Below are 20,177 nucleotides of genomic sequence, written 5' to 3'. Positions count from 1 at the left end.
TGACGCAAAGGGAGAAGATAACCAGGGTTGCTTTTTTTGGCTGACGGTCGTAGAACTTGATGATACTTGATGTTGCCAGGAGAGAGAGAGAGAGAGAGAGAGAGGTGGGGGTGGGGGCCTTGCTTGAAAACTCGTACGACTTTGATTACATTTGTGGCTCTTAGCTCAGAGCTGCTATCTCACTATCGGTTTTTATTTTAAACGTAAATAAATGAAACCCAGAGTAATTAGATTTTGCCAGGCTGTATTGTCTACTGAGAACAGATATCCGGCTGGTCAGAGTTGCCTTAATTAAATGAATCTATGATTTTTTTTTTTTCCCCACCATTGTAAGAGAGCCATTCACAGTTCTATAGGGAAGAGCAGAGACTATCCACGGCTGTACTACAGATCTCTATTGACTGTCACTGAGCAGAGGTCCACAAACACACACACACATACACACAGACAGACACACACAACCTCCAATTCCCCAGTTCTCCATCATGTGTCTTTCAGTGCCCGGAGCTTGTGTAACTGTCAGATCATTGACCTCTCTCCTCTCATAAGTCTTGTAACACAACCGAAAGGTATCCCTTCAACTGTCTAATCCATCACAAAATTTCGGTCTGTTTTTCCAAGGTAGTCTGGGTCAAGTTACAAAATGGGCTATTAAAAATGACAAAATATCATTAAATACAGAGGTCATAGTATGACAGCTGATGAAATTTACATGTATATTTGATGAACGATTCATTTGCAACGTGGCATTGGCACAGGTCTCATGGAATTTGGGGGCTTTTTAGAGGAAATTTTTGGGACTGGCTCAAGCATTTATCTGTACACCGATAAATTATGATCAAAAATGAACTGCTACATGCCTAAACATCAAGAAAATGTTTCCAGATATTGTAAAAAGAATGTACACAGGCATAGCGACGGAGGAAGTTTCTTCCTTTTTAATCAGTTAACATGCGTTTAGCTTCCATTATGGTTCAATTTTGCATCTTGTGTAGTGACTGATTCAAAGAAAAGCCCTATTAAATTGGCAGTGTAACTCATTTGCCATGGAAAGAAGATCTTTCTGAAATTAATTAGCGAACTGGATGTTGCTGGGTCTGAAGTAATTGTTCGGATACATATTCAGGATTGTTTGGACTGAAGTGTCTCTGTGTGAAATCATTATCCTAACGCTATGTTACAGCTTAATGGAATGGAATGGTACAGACTCATTCTTAATAAAGTTATCACAGTTCTCCCTTTATGTGTTTATTAATTTGCTGTATTTCATTTCACCAGTTGCTAGACGCAGAGGAATGGGCGAATCAAGGAATCTCGTCACTGGAAAATGGCAAAACAGCTGTCAGAACCATATGTGGCGTTTCCATGGAAACCACACATAGGGACATAGGGAGAGACAGAGAGAGACAGAGGGGGAAAGGGCAAGAAAAACGGAGAGAAGCACGAAGTGAAAGAGGGATACGGCGACCAAGAACCAAATGGAAAAGAAGCAATGGAGGGTAAAAGAGAGAAATGGAGAGGGATTCTGGGTAAATAAAGAGTGATAAGACAGTTCAGATGAGAACAGATAACAGAGGGAGAGAAAGAGGGAGGGAGAGAGAGTGTGTCTGTGTGGAGCATGACAGTGTGTCAGAGAGTGAGAAAGAAAGAGAGGGGGAGAGAGAGAGGGAGAGAGAGAAAGTGAAAGAAGGGGAGAGAGAAAGAGAGAGAGAGTGTATGTGTGTAAGTGCCTGTGTGGAGCGTGAGAGGGAGAGAGAGAAAGATTACACTGAGATACACAGACTGTAACACACTGAGCAGATCCAACCGGGCAGAACCAACCAGTTCTTCACTCCGTCTCCTTGCTCAAGGGAAGATGGATGGAGCAGGGTGGAGGAGCGGAGAGATGGAGGTTAGAGGAGAAGTTTCGGACCAGCACCAGTATAAGAAAAACCAATCAGGTGGAGCATATCCTTCAATACAAACCAGAGTCTCCCCACACCTCCCCCCCTCCAAACGCTACACTGTCTCACACACACACACACACACACACACACACACACACACACACACACACAACACCTCCAACATCGTCTGGAGCCTCTCCACAGCTTCTTTCTCTCATCCTGGAGAGCTATAATGATGCTCTCATGATCTTCCATTTACGCTGATGACAGGTAAAACTGTTTCCACGCAGAATTACGTTCCTCAGTTCCAATTCCTATCTGTCTCTGAACCAGAACCAAGCATTCGTACCTTTCTTCCATAGCACGCTACAACGCAGCATCGTCTAGCATAGCTTACAAACAGGCCATGAGCCATAATCTCTGGCTTTAAAAAAAAAAAAAAAAAAGAGGCAGTCCTGCTTCAGCCTCACGGCATTCTCTTTTTTTTTAGACTGTGTGCAATATTAGATCACACAGAACAGTCAAGCAGGGCGCCTGATGGGAGTGTGAGGCAAAAATGTATCCTCAAAAGTATACGTATGATGACAAGCAGCAGTTTCCCTCTGTGTATCTAAATCACACTATTTCTGTCCTCCGGTCGATATCACTCCATCACGTTCTTGATGTGGATTACATGCGAAAATGTTTCTGATGCTTTACCAATGTGTGTGTGTGTGTGTGTGTGTGTGCGCGCGTGTGCATGTGTATGTGTGTGTGTGTGTGTGTGTATATACTCACTCTCTCTCTTTCATTTTTCCATCCCTCTCTCAGTACATCTTTTCCTGTCTCATTTGCTCACTCCTGTACCCTCATCTCTAAAACGTATCATCTCATTTTTATTTCTCTCAAAGCAGCGAAGTGTGCCTTTAACCTTACAGTATTCCTCAGAGAATCGCTGTCAGGCATGGGTGCTTCATGTTTTCAAAATGAGATTTCCACCAAAAGCTGTGCTATTTTTTTTTTATTTTATTGTTTTTTTTCGTCCGTCTGACTCAGGTAGGTTACACACTCAAGAACAAAATCAGGATTACAGGACGTGAAGATTTTAAATGAGCCCACTGATGTGGAAAAACAAAATGACTGACATAAATAAATAAATAAATAAACAAACACCCGCAAACAGCTAAGAGGGATGTGTGTGTTTAGAGACCTTATCAACATTTTATCATTGGCCCAACAAAAAGCCCCATTCATTTCATTCATTTTCTGTTTTTTTTTTTTTTCTTTTTTTATCAGATACTAATAAACTACATTCTCCTCAACTGAATGCACACAGTCAGTTGCTTTTAGCGTCACCCTCTTTTACAGGGATTCTGGAACTTTCTCCGACCCATCCTATAAAAGCTGTTCAAGAAAACAGTCCGTCCTGTACGTTAGCTCATAACTGTCAAAACTACACTGTAGGCTCCTATTAAAACCTGCATATGGTCAGATAAGAGATATTTGAAGACGTTTAATTTATGAATTGAGTTGAATTAGTGTGGGAACAGGCGTATTTCAACAACTCATTCATCTCCTATTCAGCTCGCATCGCATTCAACCCCAATATCCCAGGAAGACGTCTTAAAAAAAAAACAAAAAAAAAACAGGCCATCAAATCTACTAGAGAATGTTAAAAAGAATTTAAATGAAGCTTAGCCTATCTGATGATAGCAAATGTGTGAGAGTCGATTCTCTCTGTATTAAAGTCCTCTGTGATTTCTGGCTAATTTCCAACCCGTTTTTATCTCCGGGTCTTTTCACCATTCTCTGGCCAGACAATTACTCCCTCCACGGCTACAGTACCACTTTATTAGGTACTGCCGTGGCAAGTGTGGAAAACCTCTTGTACTTCTACCGCAGGACAGCCACTGTAATCTTCGAGATTTCATAAACCCTTAAATGATGCAACACCAAAAAAAATTCAGCATGACCTGCAGGGAAAACAAAGCTCTTTTGAATATGGAAGGAGAAGTTTAGCCCAATTGTTCGAGGGGTCAGAACAAAATTCTCACGGTGAGCGCCAAGCGGTCGTTTCATATCCTCTGTGCGAGTTACCTTCAACACACTGTAATTTTTTCAAATGAGCCCTGCGAGGAAAATGAAGCGCTAATTTGAGAGGCTAATTTGGTATCTCCGGCTGAGATGTGGAACAATGTAATGAGAAGGATAGAAGGATATTCACAATGACTCTTCTGCACAGCGAATATCATCATCTAAATATGCCCTGCTCAATCCTGCAAGTTCTCTCTGTCTCACATACACACACACACACGCACACACACACACACACACACACAGACTGTTTAATCATAAATCAAAAAGAGAAAAGAGCACATCAAAGATAGCGTATGATCTAATTCAATTTTCTCTTTGAAAACTTTAGAGCTTAACAGCACAATGCTTTTTTTTTTTTTTTCTTTTATATTGCTTTCCGTGGAACACGTGAGTGATTATGTTTTGTGTCCAAATAAAACGCTCTCTTTCAAGCTATTGTGCATATACCCTTGAGAAATTGGCAGATGTTTTTCTGTGACAGATTTTATGCTGGCTGCCTAACAGTCGGCAGTCCGGCTGGACGGACCTCTTTCCAAGACAGGTACTGCACAACATTCAATTCACTATCATCAAATTTAGAAAAAAAAACAAACAAAAAAAAAACAGCTGAAAGGGGCAGTTTTGTGAGTCCCTGATGAAAATCAAACTTTAGTGAGTTGCAGTGAGATGAAAAGAGATCAAAGTGTATTTTGTCCATGTGTTGTTTTGTTGTTTTCCCAAGTGAAAAAAATAGAATAACCATGAAATTCACTCAGTACACAACTAGCACACACACACACATACACACACACAGACACAACAACACACACACAGCGACACAGAAAGAGAGAGAGAGAGCGAGCGAGTGAGAGAGAGAGAGTCCTGCAAGAACACCCATGTAATCTTTGGGTAAATTGGATGCTCTTTTGAAATCAGGTCAGTTAGAGATCACCATCTCATTGGTATCTGTGACCTTAAACACACATATGAACAATACTGATATATAATACATAAATACAAACAGCACTCATAATGAAAATATATGCCATTTAATTGAGTTTCAAAATTATTACTCAGATCCATGTAACATAAGGTCAGTGTAAACTGAATATATAGCCATTCCAAACTTTATTGAGACCTTACTGCATGTACATAGGCGCTTGTCTAATCTGATTTTTCTTGCAGATGGTGAGAAAATGAACCTTTGATAAAATGCCTTTCACAATTCATATCAGCACTCACGAGTCATACATAAAAACAATACGGCTGGAACTGGCTTTACACTCCCCATTTCACAGAGAGGCAGATGGTGTGGTTCCACTCTCATACTGGCTTGATGAAGTTTAAAAAATGAATTTGGAAATCTGAAATAAGAAACACATTCATGTACGCAATCACACAAGCGCGCGCACACTCTCGCACACACATACACATACACGTACGCACATGCACACACACACACACACACACTCACACACAAACACAAACACATGCATGCACACACACACACACACACACACACACACACACTTATACTCATCCAGAGATGCAACAGACGTTCATCCAAAACCCCAGCTAGTAGAAGACTTGTCATTAGAACAAAGGCATGATAAGAAAACTCTATCTGGTTTTCTGCTGCTGATTTGCGATAAGGCGGCAGTCCTTTGAGAAGTGAAAATTCTGATTAACGTGTTGACATAGCTTTGAGTTTTATCTGTTAATCTCATCCTGAAGGAGCAGAGGCAGTGACAGGGCTTCATCAGTACACACACACAAGCACACACACGCACACACACATACACAAACACACGCACGCACGCACACACACACTTCAAACACACACACATGAACACACACACCATGTCCTTCTAGGCATTCCTGACTCATGTGAAGTCTACCCAAAACTACCTATTATTAATCAACGCTTCAGTAATTATCACGCTGACCAAACACTAACTCTTGAAAACTGTGAGTGTCCACAGTGTGTTCCTGAGTGTCCACAACTCTGAACATGTTAGATTTCTTTCTGTTCTACACACACGCACACACACACAGACAGTTAACCTAGGGCTTGATCATTAACTCAGAGGGGTTAGAGGTCAGAATCAGGATTGAGCTAAAACACACACAGCTGCAGCTTACCAGGAGCTGAATTTGGGATACGTTGTTCTGCTGTTCCTGTCTCACTCAAGTGCGGGACTGACTGCTCAGTGGATATTAAAAACCATTACAAACATCGGAACAGTGTTATTCAGATGGGAGTCGGGATAGTATGGTGGCCAATTGCTTCTCTCATATGAATTATAGCAAACTCAGAGGTCCAATAAACCCTCCTGGGTTCTGATCTGGACGTGTAAAATATTTCTACATGGTCTAGCACCCTCGTGCCACATGGGTTATGGAGCGTGAGATGAAAATGAGACAAACAAGGACAAAAACAATCAAAGGTATCAATCTGCAAATGTCATTTCCATCATTTCAAAACACACACACACACACGCACACACACACACACACACACACACACACAGCACAATTATTCACAAGACAAGTATCCCAAAAGGGGAAAGGAATTGATTTTGCTGATTTTCAGAATCCATATTCAATGAACATTAGCTCATGATTGTGACAGCACAAACCTCACACCTTCCGCCTGTTAAAATCCCCCAATGACCTGCCCCTCCCCTTACCCCCGCTCCGCCTCAATCCTGAACCCCAACCCTAAAATAACCTGATCGACTCCCCACACGGGGGAACACAGGCATATTTTGCTGACTTTTCACACGATTACGTATTCGGCAATGGTGAATATTTCGGATAACGTTCCCGGTTTCCTCCTGGGACAGCCGTGCCCGCAGGCTGAAACACTCTCTGCATGAATATTTACCCCCATCATGTGTCTGATGGAAAGATCTGGTCCTCCACTGTACAAACACAGCACCAACGCCGAGGAGACGGAAATAGACACAAACCGACACTGCAGAGCGGCAGAATCTAATGTGGATTTTACCCACACACACACACACACGCACACATTAACATACGACACACATTCTCATTGTCTGTGTCTGAAGTGACCAGTTTTTGACTCGGGTGTGCGTGCGGCTGGTAGCAGCGGAGACAAAGAGATAAGACATAGACTTGTCCTCCAGACACTGTGACTCTGGCCCAGTTAAAAGCAATCAGTTCTGACGCCAGTCAAAGCATGCCTAACTCCTAAGGATGTGACTAAATACATTTCCCTCTCACTGTCAAAGAATATGCTCCGTTCCTCTAGCCTGTTATAAGGGGAAAAAGAGAGAAAATTGCTGATGTAGCTATGTACGCATGTAACGTAGGTGTAACCATGTGTGTGAACCCTCTTTCCGTTTAAACATTTGTTAAAATCCATTAAAATATGAAACCTCCTCACACCCACTGACATCACCAATGTTTGAATCCACCAATCAGAGTACACCAGTGCCCTAGGAGCAACCCAGAGGCCAGGAGCAGTAAGAATCAGTGTCTAACCCCGTGGCCGGTCAAAGCACACTAGCCGCGAGCACTTGAGTACTGATTTGGTGTAGGGAAGCGCGGCGTTCTCTGTGGTCAGTAACAAAAGCTTGTGCATTTGCCAGGTTGGTAATTAGTGTTTAGTAGGTGGGCTAAAAGTGCCATTCATCTTCAGCCAAAGGTGCCATGTTTCCAACAGGCGTTGCTACGGGAACACCAGCTGGTACCGAGGACCAGCTGAACCCGGCTTGGCAGCCAATGCCGAGGATTTACACAATGACCTGCAAAGACTGCTGGGAGATCTGACACAGATTTTGTCGGACAGCTGGGTAAACGGCTGGCAATGCCTGTCTGAAGTCGAGTAAAATTAAGCGAAGGGGGGAGAGGAATGAAAAGCAAGAGATCAAGAAAACTTAGAGATGGCCATACGTAGACTTAGAGATGACCAGACCTAGACTTAGAGATGACCAAAAGAAAATATGAAGTGGCAAAAAGCATTCACTTCAGTTTATTCTGCTGAGTTCATAAGGACAATGGAAGCTCTTTTAGGGGCACACAGAAAGTAGACTTCATCAAAATATTACTACTACCGACACACAAAATGTTCAAACACAGAGAATAATCAAATCAACAGAAACATTAATCTTAGAAAGATTAAGAAGTACTTCTAAATCTCCCGTGAGACCTGGTAGCAAAAGCACAGGAGAGGGAGAACCTACAGCAGTGTGTGAGTCTACCGTCAGATCCACTGCCAACAGTGTTTGGTTTGTTTGTAAATCCCCAAGACCAGCCTCACTGAAAATCTGTAGCTGAGTGAGTCATTCGGATTCAGATTCATGATACCCAGATTACGAGCATTGGGATGACACCCAGATTACGATCATTCAGATGATACCATCATTATGATGATTCGGATCACACCTAGATTACAATGATTCAGATAATACCTAAACAACAATGATTCGGGTAATACCTAGATTACGATCATTCGGATGATACCTAGATTACGATGATTCAGGTGACACCTAGATTACGATGATTCACATGATATCTAGATTACATGAGGTTGCCAGAGACTGGCTGAAAGTAGAACATAATTAAGAGGGTGATAAAAACAGTTTTTATTCTATTCTGAAGGGTCAAGAGCAGTTAAGAATAAAGAATAATGTCTTTTCTCCTTTAACTCTCCAGCGATGAGTGAAAACAGCTGAGCTAATGCCTCACCTCAAAGTCATACACAGAAATAGCTGACTTGCAGTAAATTAATTGAAGCCGGACCATTGGCCACAAAGGGTGAACGTATCTGTTCTGTCCTGGTCGTCTAGTCCAGTGTGAGCCTGGTTGGCCCACTCAGGCTGTATTAGATTATTTTTGCTTGTTTCCCGGCGTGAAGCACCATACACAGAATCTTAGCTTTTGACTGAGCCATAATCAACTTGAAGAATGAGCTAATACCCAGCAGCTAACGGCAGTGTCTCTGACTCCGGTTTCTCCCATCACATTAATTTGGCTTTCCTCACCAGCCGGCCAGCTGAGTGAATATCCCCCAACACCCTCCTCTCTCTCTCTCTCTCTCTCTCTCTCTCACACACACACACTCACGCACACACACACACACACACACACACATACTCACGCACACACACACACACACACACACACATACTCACGCACACACACACACACACACACACACACACACACACACATACTCACGCACACACGCACACACGCACACTCACGCACACACACACATACATACACACACACACACACACACACACACACACACACACACACACACACACTCACTCACAAACACTCACACAAAGACACACAAACCCAGAGAAACGTATAAACCCGGACCAATAAATAAGAGGCAGTAAAGATGCTTGTAGGGCACAGTGTGTCAAAGCAGAGCATTCTCCACCGAGACTACACTTACCTCCAAATAACATGATTTTTCAAATCATATTTTCGAAACGTGCCTTCGTTATTATTTGATTAGCCTTGTGGCCTATATGTCAGAAATAGCCAATGCTTGTCAACACAGGCAAACTATAACTAACGCTGCCAATTTGTCACCATGTCAGCAGCTCTCTCTCTCTCTCTGTCTGTCTCTCCCACACACACACAAACACTCACACACACTCACACACACACACACATAATCTCACTCTCTCTCTCTCTCTCTCTCACACACCCACACACACATGTATAATCTCTCTCCCTCTTTCTTTCTCTCCAACACACACACAAACACACACACAGACACGCACACACACACACTCACACTGCCTTACCTTCTTTGTTGTCATGGTGTATGATGGCATCCTGGATGACGTCTGAGATGTGGAAGTGGATCTTTTGCTTGGTCCTGCTGCTGGCAGAGGGTTTGTGGGCGTTCTGTTTCTGCAGGGTGCGTTCGCGCTCGTAGTAGGCTCGGATCTGATCACAGCGCATCCGACGCACCAACCTCTGACGCTGGCCCAGCGGCAAAGACTCCAGCAAACACTGGTCTATCTCCATGTTCTGCCGAAAAACGTTACATAGCTGGAAGCAACCTGAGAGAGAGAGAGAGAGAGAGAGAGAGAGAGAGAAAGAGAAAGAGAGAGAGAGAAAGAGAACGAGAGAGAAGAACACAGAGAGGGAAGCAAAAGGGGGGAGGGGAACAAAGGAGAAAAGAAAAGAGAGAGGTTCAAAACTGGTTCTCAGAATGCAAAACATATAAAGACATTTGTTAAAACCTCATTTCTTACAAAGACATTCAGGATAATCTTTTCTGACCTATTCTGGTTAGCAGAACGTCTGTTTATCCCTCCAACTCAAAGCTCTCTGTTTGAGACCAGCGACACAGAAATATCATGACTTTGCAAATTCTCTTCTAAGATGATGCCACAAAACCACACCTCTTCCCACTGCAGTGGGCCCACGCTCCTGTGAGCGTGCAGCAGCGGAGATGGACCCTCCAACACATACAAATCCAATTACCACTTCTTCTCACCTGCCAAAAGCACCCTGACCTGCTGACCCTCCCAGAACATGGCCAGCAGTGTTCTTTATGGCACTTCACCGAGCTGGTGGTAACACACGTACACTCACATGCGCACACATACACACACACACACGCATACACACACACACATGCATATACACACACACACGCGCGCGCACACACACACACACACACACACACGCACACTAATGTGCTCTCAGAAGTCACTACTGAATTCAGCACACCAGGTCAAGTCCAACACACTGATATCCAATTCTAGCAAGTTCTGCTAACATTTAACTCCTGAGCATTCCCTGTCCACATACAATCTTAATGTTAAAAGCTGAAGATGTGTCTGTTGAATTTAAAGATATCTTGCGCTCGTTAGCACCACAGTCGTGCCCGTGTTTGCAGATCTATCTCCATTTCCATTTAAAAGGAAAATTTTTATCTCCATAAATAATTGAAGGTTTGAAATGTTTGAGTCAAACTGGCTGCTCCTCCACTCTGGGCTGATTTGCGGGACTCACAGTGGTGCTCAGTCATTCTCTCTCAGCTTACATTAGTCTCCTGCTGACGGAAACCCTCTACACACACTGAGCATACATTACAGAGCCACCCAGCTCACCCAGAGACAGAGAGACAGAGAGACAGAGAGAGAGAGAGAGAGAGAAAGAGAGAGAGAGAAGGACAGGAGGGGCAGAGATGGAAAAACACAAGAGGGAGAACAGGGCAAATACAGAGGAACTGAAAGAGAAAAAAAAGGAGAGGACAGACGAGAGAGAGAGAGAGAGAGAGAGAGAGAGAGAGAGAGAGAGAGACAGGGTTTGTTTGACCTGGATGCACTTGGCCCGTCTTAGCTCGTCCAGAACTTTTAAACAACATCTATCACCTTCCCCGAGGGCCGAATGAAAAGAGACAGGAGAAAGTTTACACAGTTATGGAAAAAAAAAAAAAACCTCCTTCACTTCACTCTGACGCCCCATGCTCTCCACCACTGTCTGACACGCTGTAATTATGTTGATAATTCAGGTCACTGCAAGCCCTTCAGCCAGGAAAATACAAGTTAGAAAAGTCTGGCTTTGTAGATAAATTAGAGACAGCTCTCAGTGCGGCTCTTTTTTTGTATCCCCATTTGTTTCCTCTGTCTCTCTCTCTCCCTCTCTCTCTCTCTCTCTCTCTCTCTCTCTCTTTCTTGTGTACCTTTTTTCTCTGATTCAGCTGGCTTGGTTGCTGGCTCATGACACACTTCTCTCTGGATTGCCACCAAGTCCTAAACATAACTCCATCATAACTCCATTTTTTTAACCTCTCATTCTTTTCTCCTGTGTGAGTGCCTTTTTTAGGAGGAAGGAGAGAAAGAAAAGGAGGGATGAATGGCTGAGACCCGGCCATGTCGTGCGGTAATGAAGACGAAAGATGCCAAGCAAGACTCCCCTTTAAAGATCTCAGTCGGTTTTACAGTACTGTATCTTCAATCTAAAGTTTATTAAATCATATACCAGAGAGAGAATTTGATTACCGTGTGTGGACAGAGACATTTTTGGAGTAATTCAACTTCTCCAAAGGCCACGAGGCATCCTTACTATGCTCCAAAGCTACATTCACATACAGTCCACACATACATTTATCTCTGAGATGTATACGTCTCCTGTGCGGACTGTGCAAAGACAAACACACACCTCAATTTAATACCAGGAGACGGAAAGACAGAAAGAAAAAAGGAAAGAAAGAAAGACAGAAAGAAAGAAAGAAAGACTGGTGGGGGACTCAGACCCGACCCCGGATAAAACCGGCCCAGGCCCGCCTGTGTGTTCTGCTGAGGCGTCCTTGGGTAAGTGATTGAGTCAGAGCGATGAACAGTATCAGCGTGTGCGTAGCACTGTCATGGCAAGGTGCTTTAAATCAACGCAAAGCTAAGCAAGGACTTTCACGCCAGCATTTCTGTCGAGTCATGATAAAACACAGTGCTGCTTCTCCTGACTAAGTGGCTTGTGTCTCCTGACAGATAAAACTGTGTTTAAAAAAAAGAAAAAAAAAAAAAAAAAGAATCGCATTAACTTGTTCGATGCAGGCAGAAAGCCATAGTCTTCTACTGAATCTGGAGGCTTTATACTTGGAATACGCGAGATAGAATCAGAGCTCGGATGGAAATCAGAGGAAAAACTTCAAAGTGAACTCAGAGATGATTAATGATGAAGCTTTCTATGCCTCCAAACCGCTTGGCGCGAGATAATGATCTTTTCCGTCCCACCTGTTTGAAAAGTGACGCGAGGGGACTCAACGGACAAAGAGTATGGTACCACTCTGGTGTTTTCAAAACACGCTATGGATTTGCATAATGTCAGTTATTTCTCTTTGCTCGGGACAGATGTGTTCTTTTGTTGAACTCGGGACAGATGTGTTCTTTTGTTGAACTTGTTCAGCTTTGAGAAAAGGGGCAGGGATTGTTTACAGTGCTAACAATGGAACTCAATATATCAGCTGTAACTATAATGCGCCATAATAAATAACAGCCTCGGGGTGCAGTCACACACACACACACACACACACACACAGATACACATCACTCGTGTACACAAACAGGTGTTTGTTTTACTGTTTTAATGGGAACTTTCCATTGTCTCCCACACTGCTGTGACCTAACATTCATAAACCTAACCCTAACTGTGTCCAGGAATCATCCTAGCACTCCAAGCTTGAATAACACCAGGCGCCTCAATGGCTGAAAAAGCAAATGTCAAAAATTCAGTAATTCATGGGTACACTGCGGCCTTAAAAGTAAAAGCATGCACACACACACACACACACTCACACAAATAAAAGTAAATAACTGTTTTGCTGGAGGTGCTACTCCACAGTGTTATGTGGTGGTGGTAGTGCTGATGGAGGGAGACAGGATGAAGGTCTCTATGACTGTGGAACACTCACTGCCTCCTCCTCCTCTCCACCATAAGGAGCAGTGCTCCTCTCAGGGATTTATAATAATACTTCAGAAACTCATGACCCCATTCCTGAGACAGCACGCGAGCCTCCTGCCACCCAAAAACTCACACTCCCCAAAATCTGAAAATGAAACCCTCACCAGGAAGGCCTGGCGGGTAATGAGCTAATCCGCCGAGGCGTGACTGAGTCGGTCAGCGAAATAGAGAGAGAGAGAGAGACAGAGAGGGAGAGAGAGAGAGAGAGAGACAGAGAGGGAGAGAGAGAGAGAGAGAGGGAGAGAGAGAGAGAGGGGGGGGGGGGGAGAGAGAGACAGAGAGGGAGAGAGGGAGAGAGAGAGAGAGAGAGAGACAGAGAGGGAGAGAGGGGGGGGGGGAGGGGGGGGGGGAGAGAGAGCGAACAAGATGATTCATTTAAACACGGAGCAAAAGATCAGATAGACTACTGCCTCCCTCTTCTGTTATCCATCCATCCATTCCATCTGTCCATCACAGGCCTCTGTCACTTCTTTTTTTTGCTCTCCGTCCAGCCATTCCCTCTCTCTCTCTCATGTTCAGATGGCACGCCTGTTTTAATTGAGTTTTATTTGGATGGCGCATTTTGCATTAGACATTGTCACAAAGCAGCTTAGCAGAGATATCCAAGCCTGAATACCCTGGGAGAACGCATTGCTTGGCAGCCATGAGGAGCGAGAGAGGGAGAGAAAAAAAAAAAACTGCTCTTTTAAAGTCCTCTCTCTCTTGCCACCCCTCTCTTAATCCTGCTCAGTAACCCTCTCCTCCGAGGTTGTCATCTTTTGTGGGTTTTTTAACTGCAGTTCTTTTCTTCCTCCTTCTTTTCCAACCTCATTCGCTCTCTTCCAAACTGGTGCTGGGTTTCATTGTGGAGGATAACAGATCTCTCTCTCTCTCTCTCTCCCTGCTGACTCAGCCCCTGGTTTCTGATAAGACTGCTCAGATTAAGGACATGGGCTTTGTCATTAAAGAATCCAATTACCCTAAAAACATTTCCATGCCCTCTCTCTCTCTGCCTGTCTGTCTCTCTCTCTCTCTCTCTCTCTTTCTCTCTTTTTCTCGCTAGCCGCTTTCTCTCTCACACTAAAGCCTCTGTCTGATTTAAAAAAAAAAGAAAAACGGATGAGAGAAGTCCAACACAAGGCTCCTCTGGGGCTAATATGCTTTAGCGCTCTTGGCCTCTCGCCTGAAATATGACAACACTCAGCTCTCTTGATTCTGCCCTTTTTCCCTGTTAAACACTGCGTCACAACAGAGACACTTAATGGTCCTGCAACTTCAACTTCCTCTTATTTTGCACCACAGGAGCGAGTCATGTAGTTTGATCCTCTGACGCGTTATTCCGACAGCACGTGTGTGAACGCTTTCATTCCCCTGTGCCGCCATAAATGAGCGCTCTTTTCGACAAAACACACACACACACACACACTCTCTCCTTCTCTGCACTCTGACGTCAGTGTTAGATCCGTTCTGTTAAAATGAATAATGGTGCAAGCTTCTAGCTTTTAACTCACAGTCCTACACCACGGGACCATGGTCGCCCTTCAAAACACATCACACTGTCAAGCAGTGATGAACAGGAAAAAGGGTTTTAAAAACTTTCATGGCATTCTGACAAAAGAGAAAGATCCGCTTCTAGTTTTCATCCAGTGAGAAAAGCAATGGGCCAACCCTTCCATGTATGAGTAAACGACCGAAACCCTTGGGCTCTGATCCCTGATCAAATATGCTAATGTAGAGTGAGAGTGGGATTCTATCAAACACACATACACACACACACACACACACATGCATATACGCACACATACACGCACACACACACACGCACACACGACAACGTCACATTAACAAAGGAGCATTAGCTACGCGGCCGCTGTCCCTCCCTCGACTTTCGCTATCTCGTCTCTGCAGCTATGTAGGACAGTAGAACAGTGGCACAGTAAGATAGCAGCTCAGCACAATCCCAGCTGCTCTACTGTACCACACTTTTACTGTATCTGCCCTAGTCGGATACCCGGCACTGTTTCAAAGGCACCACGCTGGTTCCTATCAAAGTCCACACAGCACGCAACACACACCGCCGTCAGTCCCCCCCGCCGGGCTAAACCCAGGGCCACCGCGTAAAGGACTGAGCTCTCCTCGCAGTGAGAGATTATACCCACGGGAAGGAGGAAAGCCACCGATCATTCAGACGCGTTCAGTAAGCGACGGGAATGCACCGCGACGCTTCAAGTCGGGACACTGCTGCAGATTAGAAGCTACGAGGACACAGTTCTGCGGCGGAGCCCCACAGACGGAACCACCTCGTGGACACGCCGTGGGAGAGAACAGCGGAACATTCTGGCCTCAAATCTCTCAATCAAGACGTTTTTAAATAGGAATAAACAATGCGCTTAACCAGGAACCGAGTCGAGTTCGGGTACCGTCTGGATGGAGGGGCTGTACCACAATGCGGACTGAGTGAGTGAAAAGCTGAAGTGTAAAGTGCGGATGTGAGATTTGTAGAGCGCTAAAAATTATGGTGGAACCGTGAGGTACAATGTGACTACATGTAAAGGCAGACCCCAGGTGTTACCATGGTGCTAACCACAGCGTGAGATGGTGTGAACCAGCAATGAACTCCTATCACTCTCGCTGCCAAACCCAACTCGATTTTTTTTTTTTTTAATCTCTCCTCTTTTCTCAGCTTTCCTATCCTGTCATCCTCCTGTATTCTCTGGCTGTTCTTTTCTCCTTCCACCTTCACAACCATTTTACAACCACTGATTTACTCTCCACCTCACTCTCTTATTTTATATTTTTCCTCAACATCTCCATGGCATTTAGCCATGATTTATTCATCTCTCGTACCTTCTTCTCTCCATCTCTCTCTCTCTCTCTCTCTCTCTCTCGCTCTCTCTCTCTCTCCCCATCTCTCTCTCTCTCCCTCTCTCTCTCTCTCTCTCTCTCTCTCTTCACTCAGTTTTTCTGACCCTCGTTCAGAGGAGTTGAAGTCTCAGCTGGGCATTGTTTATGGTGAACACTGAGAAGGCCAATAACTGCTTTTATAGATGCAGGGTGAACACACACACACACACACACACACACACACACACGTACACACTCAAGCACACCCACACCCACATACTTTATAGGCACAATTTCTTAATAGACAGCACATCAAACATGAAAAATACATGCTGTATTTGACCTGACACAGAGTGCTATGGGTGGTCATGTAAGTGAGTGGTTTTAAAACCTCATTCATGTCTGTATAGGAGCTGTGGGTAAAAGAGGCAAGAAAGGCGATGGGGGGGTTGGGGGGGGGGGGGTGGAGGGGGGTCTTGCATTTCCCTCATTCTCTCATTAGCTGGTCTTCCCACATTTCTTACCTGTCAGGTATTGATTTACATTGGGATATCCGATGCAGCTTTCAGTTATTAGAAGAGACGAGGAAACATGGAAGCATAAATTAGACCCATGGCTCTCTCTCTCTCTCTCTCTTTCTACAACACACACACACACACGCACAGAGAGAGAGATATACATCTCTAATGAAACCAAAATACACACAGAACTGCTAAGAGGATTAGACTAATATGGACAGAGACATTTCTGCATGTTTCAGTGGTATTTAATACCACACCTGTCTCCTACACCACACATCAAACCCTGAGACAGGCATGAGTCAGACAAACACAGAGAGAGAGAGAGAGAGAGAGAGAGAGAATCCCTGCCTGTCTCCTGAGTAAACTGGAGTGAGTGAGACACTGATCCTCAGCTGCTGTAAGGAAATGACACCAGTCCCTTTAAATCCATCTGCAGTCAGACTCACGACACAACACACCCACATCTGCCAACCACCCATACATTCTTACCCATGACACACACGCTTAAAGACACACACACACTTAAAGACACATCAGTCTCTCATACTAACCACAGTCTTTAACTGGGTCCACACTCAGACACACACACACACACACAGACATGTACGCACTCACACACACAGACACACACATCTGCAAGCCACCCATTCACTCTCTCACCCACTACACACACTTACAGACACACACACTTAAAGACGTAGCACTCCCTCATACACATCACACACTTTAACTGCATTTGCACACACACACACACACACACACACAGATCTGCTAACCACCCATTCATTCACTCACCCACTACACACGCTTTAACTGCACTCTCTCTCACACACACACACACACACACGCACACACGCACACACACACACGCACACACCACATTGAGTTCTGCTGGCTCTGCATTGAAGTTGTGACCTTCTCTGTTCACCTTAAGGTCACTGCTGGAGCTGGACATCATTAACTGTACACTGGCCAAAAAACAGGAGGGAGGGAGGACAAGAGAGAAAGATAGAGAGAGGGGGAGAGAGAGAGAGAGAGAGAGAGAGAGAAAAGGATGCATCTGAGGGAAAGACGGATGTGGAAGAGTGAAAGAAGAGATGGAGGTTAGGAAAGGACATGTGAGAAGACCAGAGATGGAAAAGCATGTAAGACAGACACAGGGGGAAAAGGGAAAGAGGTAAGGATATCCACGGAAAACACAAGAGGAAAAGAAAAGGAGATACATTTGCAAGTGGAGAAGATGAGATGAGCAGGCATGAGATTAGCTAAACAGAGATGAAAAGAAAGGGGTGGAGAAGGGATGAGTTTAAAGGCCGCCTTTTATCCCCGCAGCTGGCAACAAACAGCTTCCTCATCATCTCTCTTTCTCTAACATCTCCCTCTTCCTCTCTCTCTTTCTCTCTCTCTCTCTCTTTCGCAGGGTGTTCAATCTGCAGAGCCATCTCCATCTCCATCTCTCTCTCTCTCTGTCTCTGTCTTGCACACACATGCATGAACACACACACACACACACACAAGCTGGTCTTGCAGTGGGCATTCTGCGGAGCTTGTCAGAGTCTGTCAGACATTGCCTGTCGGTTTTCATGACATTATCCAGTCTCCCCCAGGAGCACCCTCCACACCTGCCGCATTCACCGGTCAACTTTTTACACGTCTGCCGCATCCTGCATCAAGTTCACGCGCGCACACACACACACACACACACACTCTAACACACACACACACACACACACAGACAGGCATGCACACACACACACACACACACACACACACACACACACATACACACACTCTTACACACGCTCCATGCACCACGGCAGATGTTAGCTTAGCTGGTTACAAATCTACATGAGCAGCAACCAAAAGACATGCGTGTACTCCAAATGAGTGTCATTGCTGAATGACACAGATCAGTTTGATGTAAATACACAAAAGAGAACTGCCAGCATCAGAAGTTACACACCCAATGACAGCATAAATGCAAACACGTACACACACACACACACATACACACCCTCATACACACCTTTTCCCTCCATCGCTCTCCCTCACAGACACATGCACTGACAAGCAATGACATCACTGAGAAATGAATGAAACTGAAACGCAAAAGTCTCGCTCTTCTTCTGTTTTTTTTTTTTTTTTTTTCATTACTCACAGCATTTGATGAAGTGATAGTGTGACATTTTCTCTCTGTCAAACAGCTTGCAGCTACAGGTTCCTGCACTCGCTCGCGACGCCGTAGTAGCCGGCCAAATGCATTATTCAGCGCCCTGCGTGCGCTATTTGGTTTACCCTCGTGTGCATTATTAACGACCGATCGGGTTCCAAATACAGTAACGGTAGTAGCGGTTGCTGCGGAGTGAGCGGTACCGCAGGCGTAGCGTAGTAGCGGTGCAGCTGTAAGGCGGCGATAGCGGTGCTGAATACCGGCTCTCCCTCTCTCTCACTCAGCCCCAGCCAGTGTAACCGAGCCGCTACCCAACCGCTCTACGACCATGAATGCCGCACGTGCTATTGTAGCGCAGCTGATTGACACCTCCTTAATCCCGCCCAGCGCAGTACACACCCCTCTCTCGCGCTCTCTCCCCCTACTCTGCACCCCAGATCCTGTCACACACACACACACACACACACATTCACATACACACCCGTTTGCTCATCACACACTTGCGCGCTCTCTGCTCGCCTCCCAAAAGGCACAAGAGGGGCGGATTTAAATATTGTGATTTTCCACTACGTATTAGCAGACATGAAATGAGAGACAGGGAGAGAGAGACAGAGAGAGAGAGAGAGAGAGAGAGAGAGAGAGAGAGAGAGAGAGAGAGAGAGAGAGAGCGGGAGGGAGGATTGCGCTGAAAAAGGGTGCAGTGAGGTAAGCCAACTGAGAGAGAGAGAGAGAGAGAGAGAGAGAGAGAGAGAGAGAGTTGAAGGAGGTGTTGGAGAAGAATTGTGAGAGGCATAGAAAAGCAGAGATGGAGAGAGACAGAGGGACGAGGGAGGAGTGAGATTGACACAGAAATAAAGAGAAAGAGCAAGAGAATGAGGAAGACAGCAATAAACTAAAACTTTGCAGTTGTCTGAGTCCTGACGGATTAACTACACAGGAATAGCCCTTTTACCGTCCGCAAATTACCCATGACGAGCTATCCTCCATTTACCACAGTTTACCTCCATTAAACATCGTGGAACACAGTAGTTCAGAAGTACCACCCATTCCATTTTCACACCCAAGAGCAGTCTGAAGGATTTACTCTGAGTCTGTGCATGTGTGCACGTGAGTGTGTGTGTGTGTGTGTGTGTATGTGTGAGAGTGTTAGTACCCTGTACTACATTCACTGTATGTCCTTACAGATGATGATTCCTGGAGAATCTTTGGAGCTGTGAGTCTGTGTGTGTGTGTGTGTGTGTGGGTGTGGGGGGG

At 44.9% G+C, this 20,177-nt stretch overlaps 1 protein-coding gene across 1 annotated transcript in view; it reads right to left on the bottom strand.

Annotated features, from left to right (window-relative positions):
• myo16 (myosin XVI) overlaps positions 1 to 18,939 on the bottom strand; it is a 114,092-nt gene extending 95,153 nt beyond the window's left edge. Inside the window, exons 1-2 of the mRNA XM_030786936.1 lie at positions 18,912 to 18,939; positions 9,737 to 9,997 (exon numbers count right to left, since the gene is read on the bottom strand). Coding sequence (XP_030642796.1) covers positions 9,737 to 9,997; positions 18,912 to 18,939 — 289 coding nt within the window. The remainder of the gene's footprint in view (positions 1 to 9,736; positions 9,998 to 18,911) is intronic.
• Positions 18,940 to 20,177: the final 1,238 nt, after the last annotated feature.

The sequence above is a fragment of the Chanos chanos genome, chromosome 10 (assembly GCF_902362185.1).
Source record: "Chanos chanos chromosome 10, fChaCha1.1, whole genome shotgun sequence".
Lineage (NCBI taxonomy): Eukaryota > Metazoa > Chordata > Actinopteri > Gonorynchiformes > Chanidae > Chanos > Chanos chanos.
Note: the sequence above shows the minus strand (reverse complement) of the source record. Positions and strands in the feature narration are given on the sequence as shown.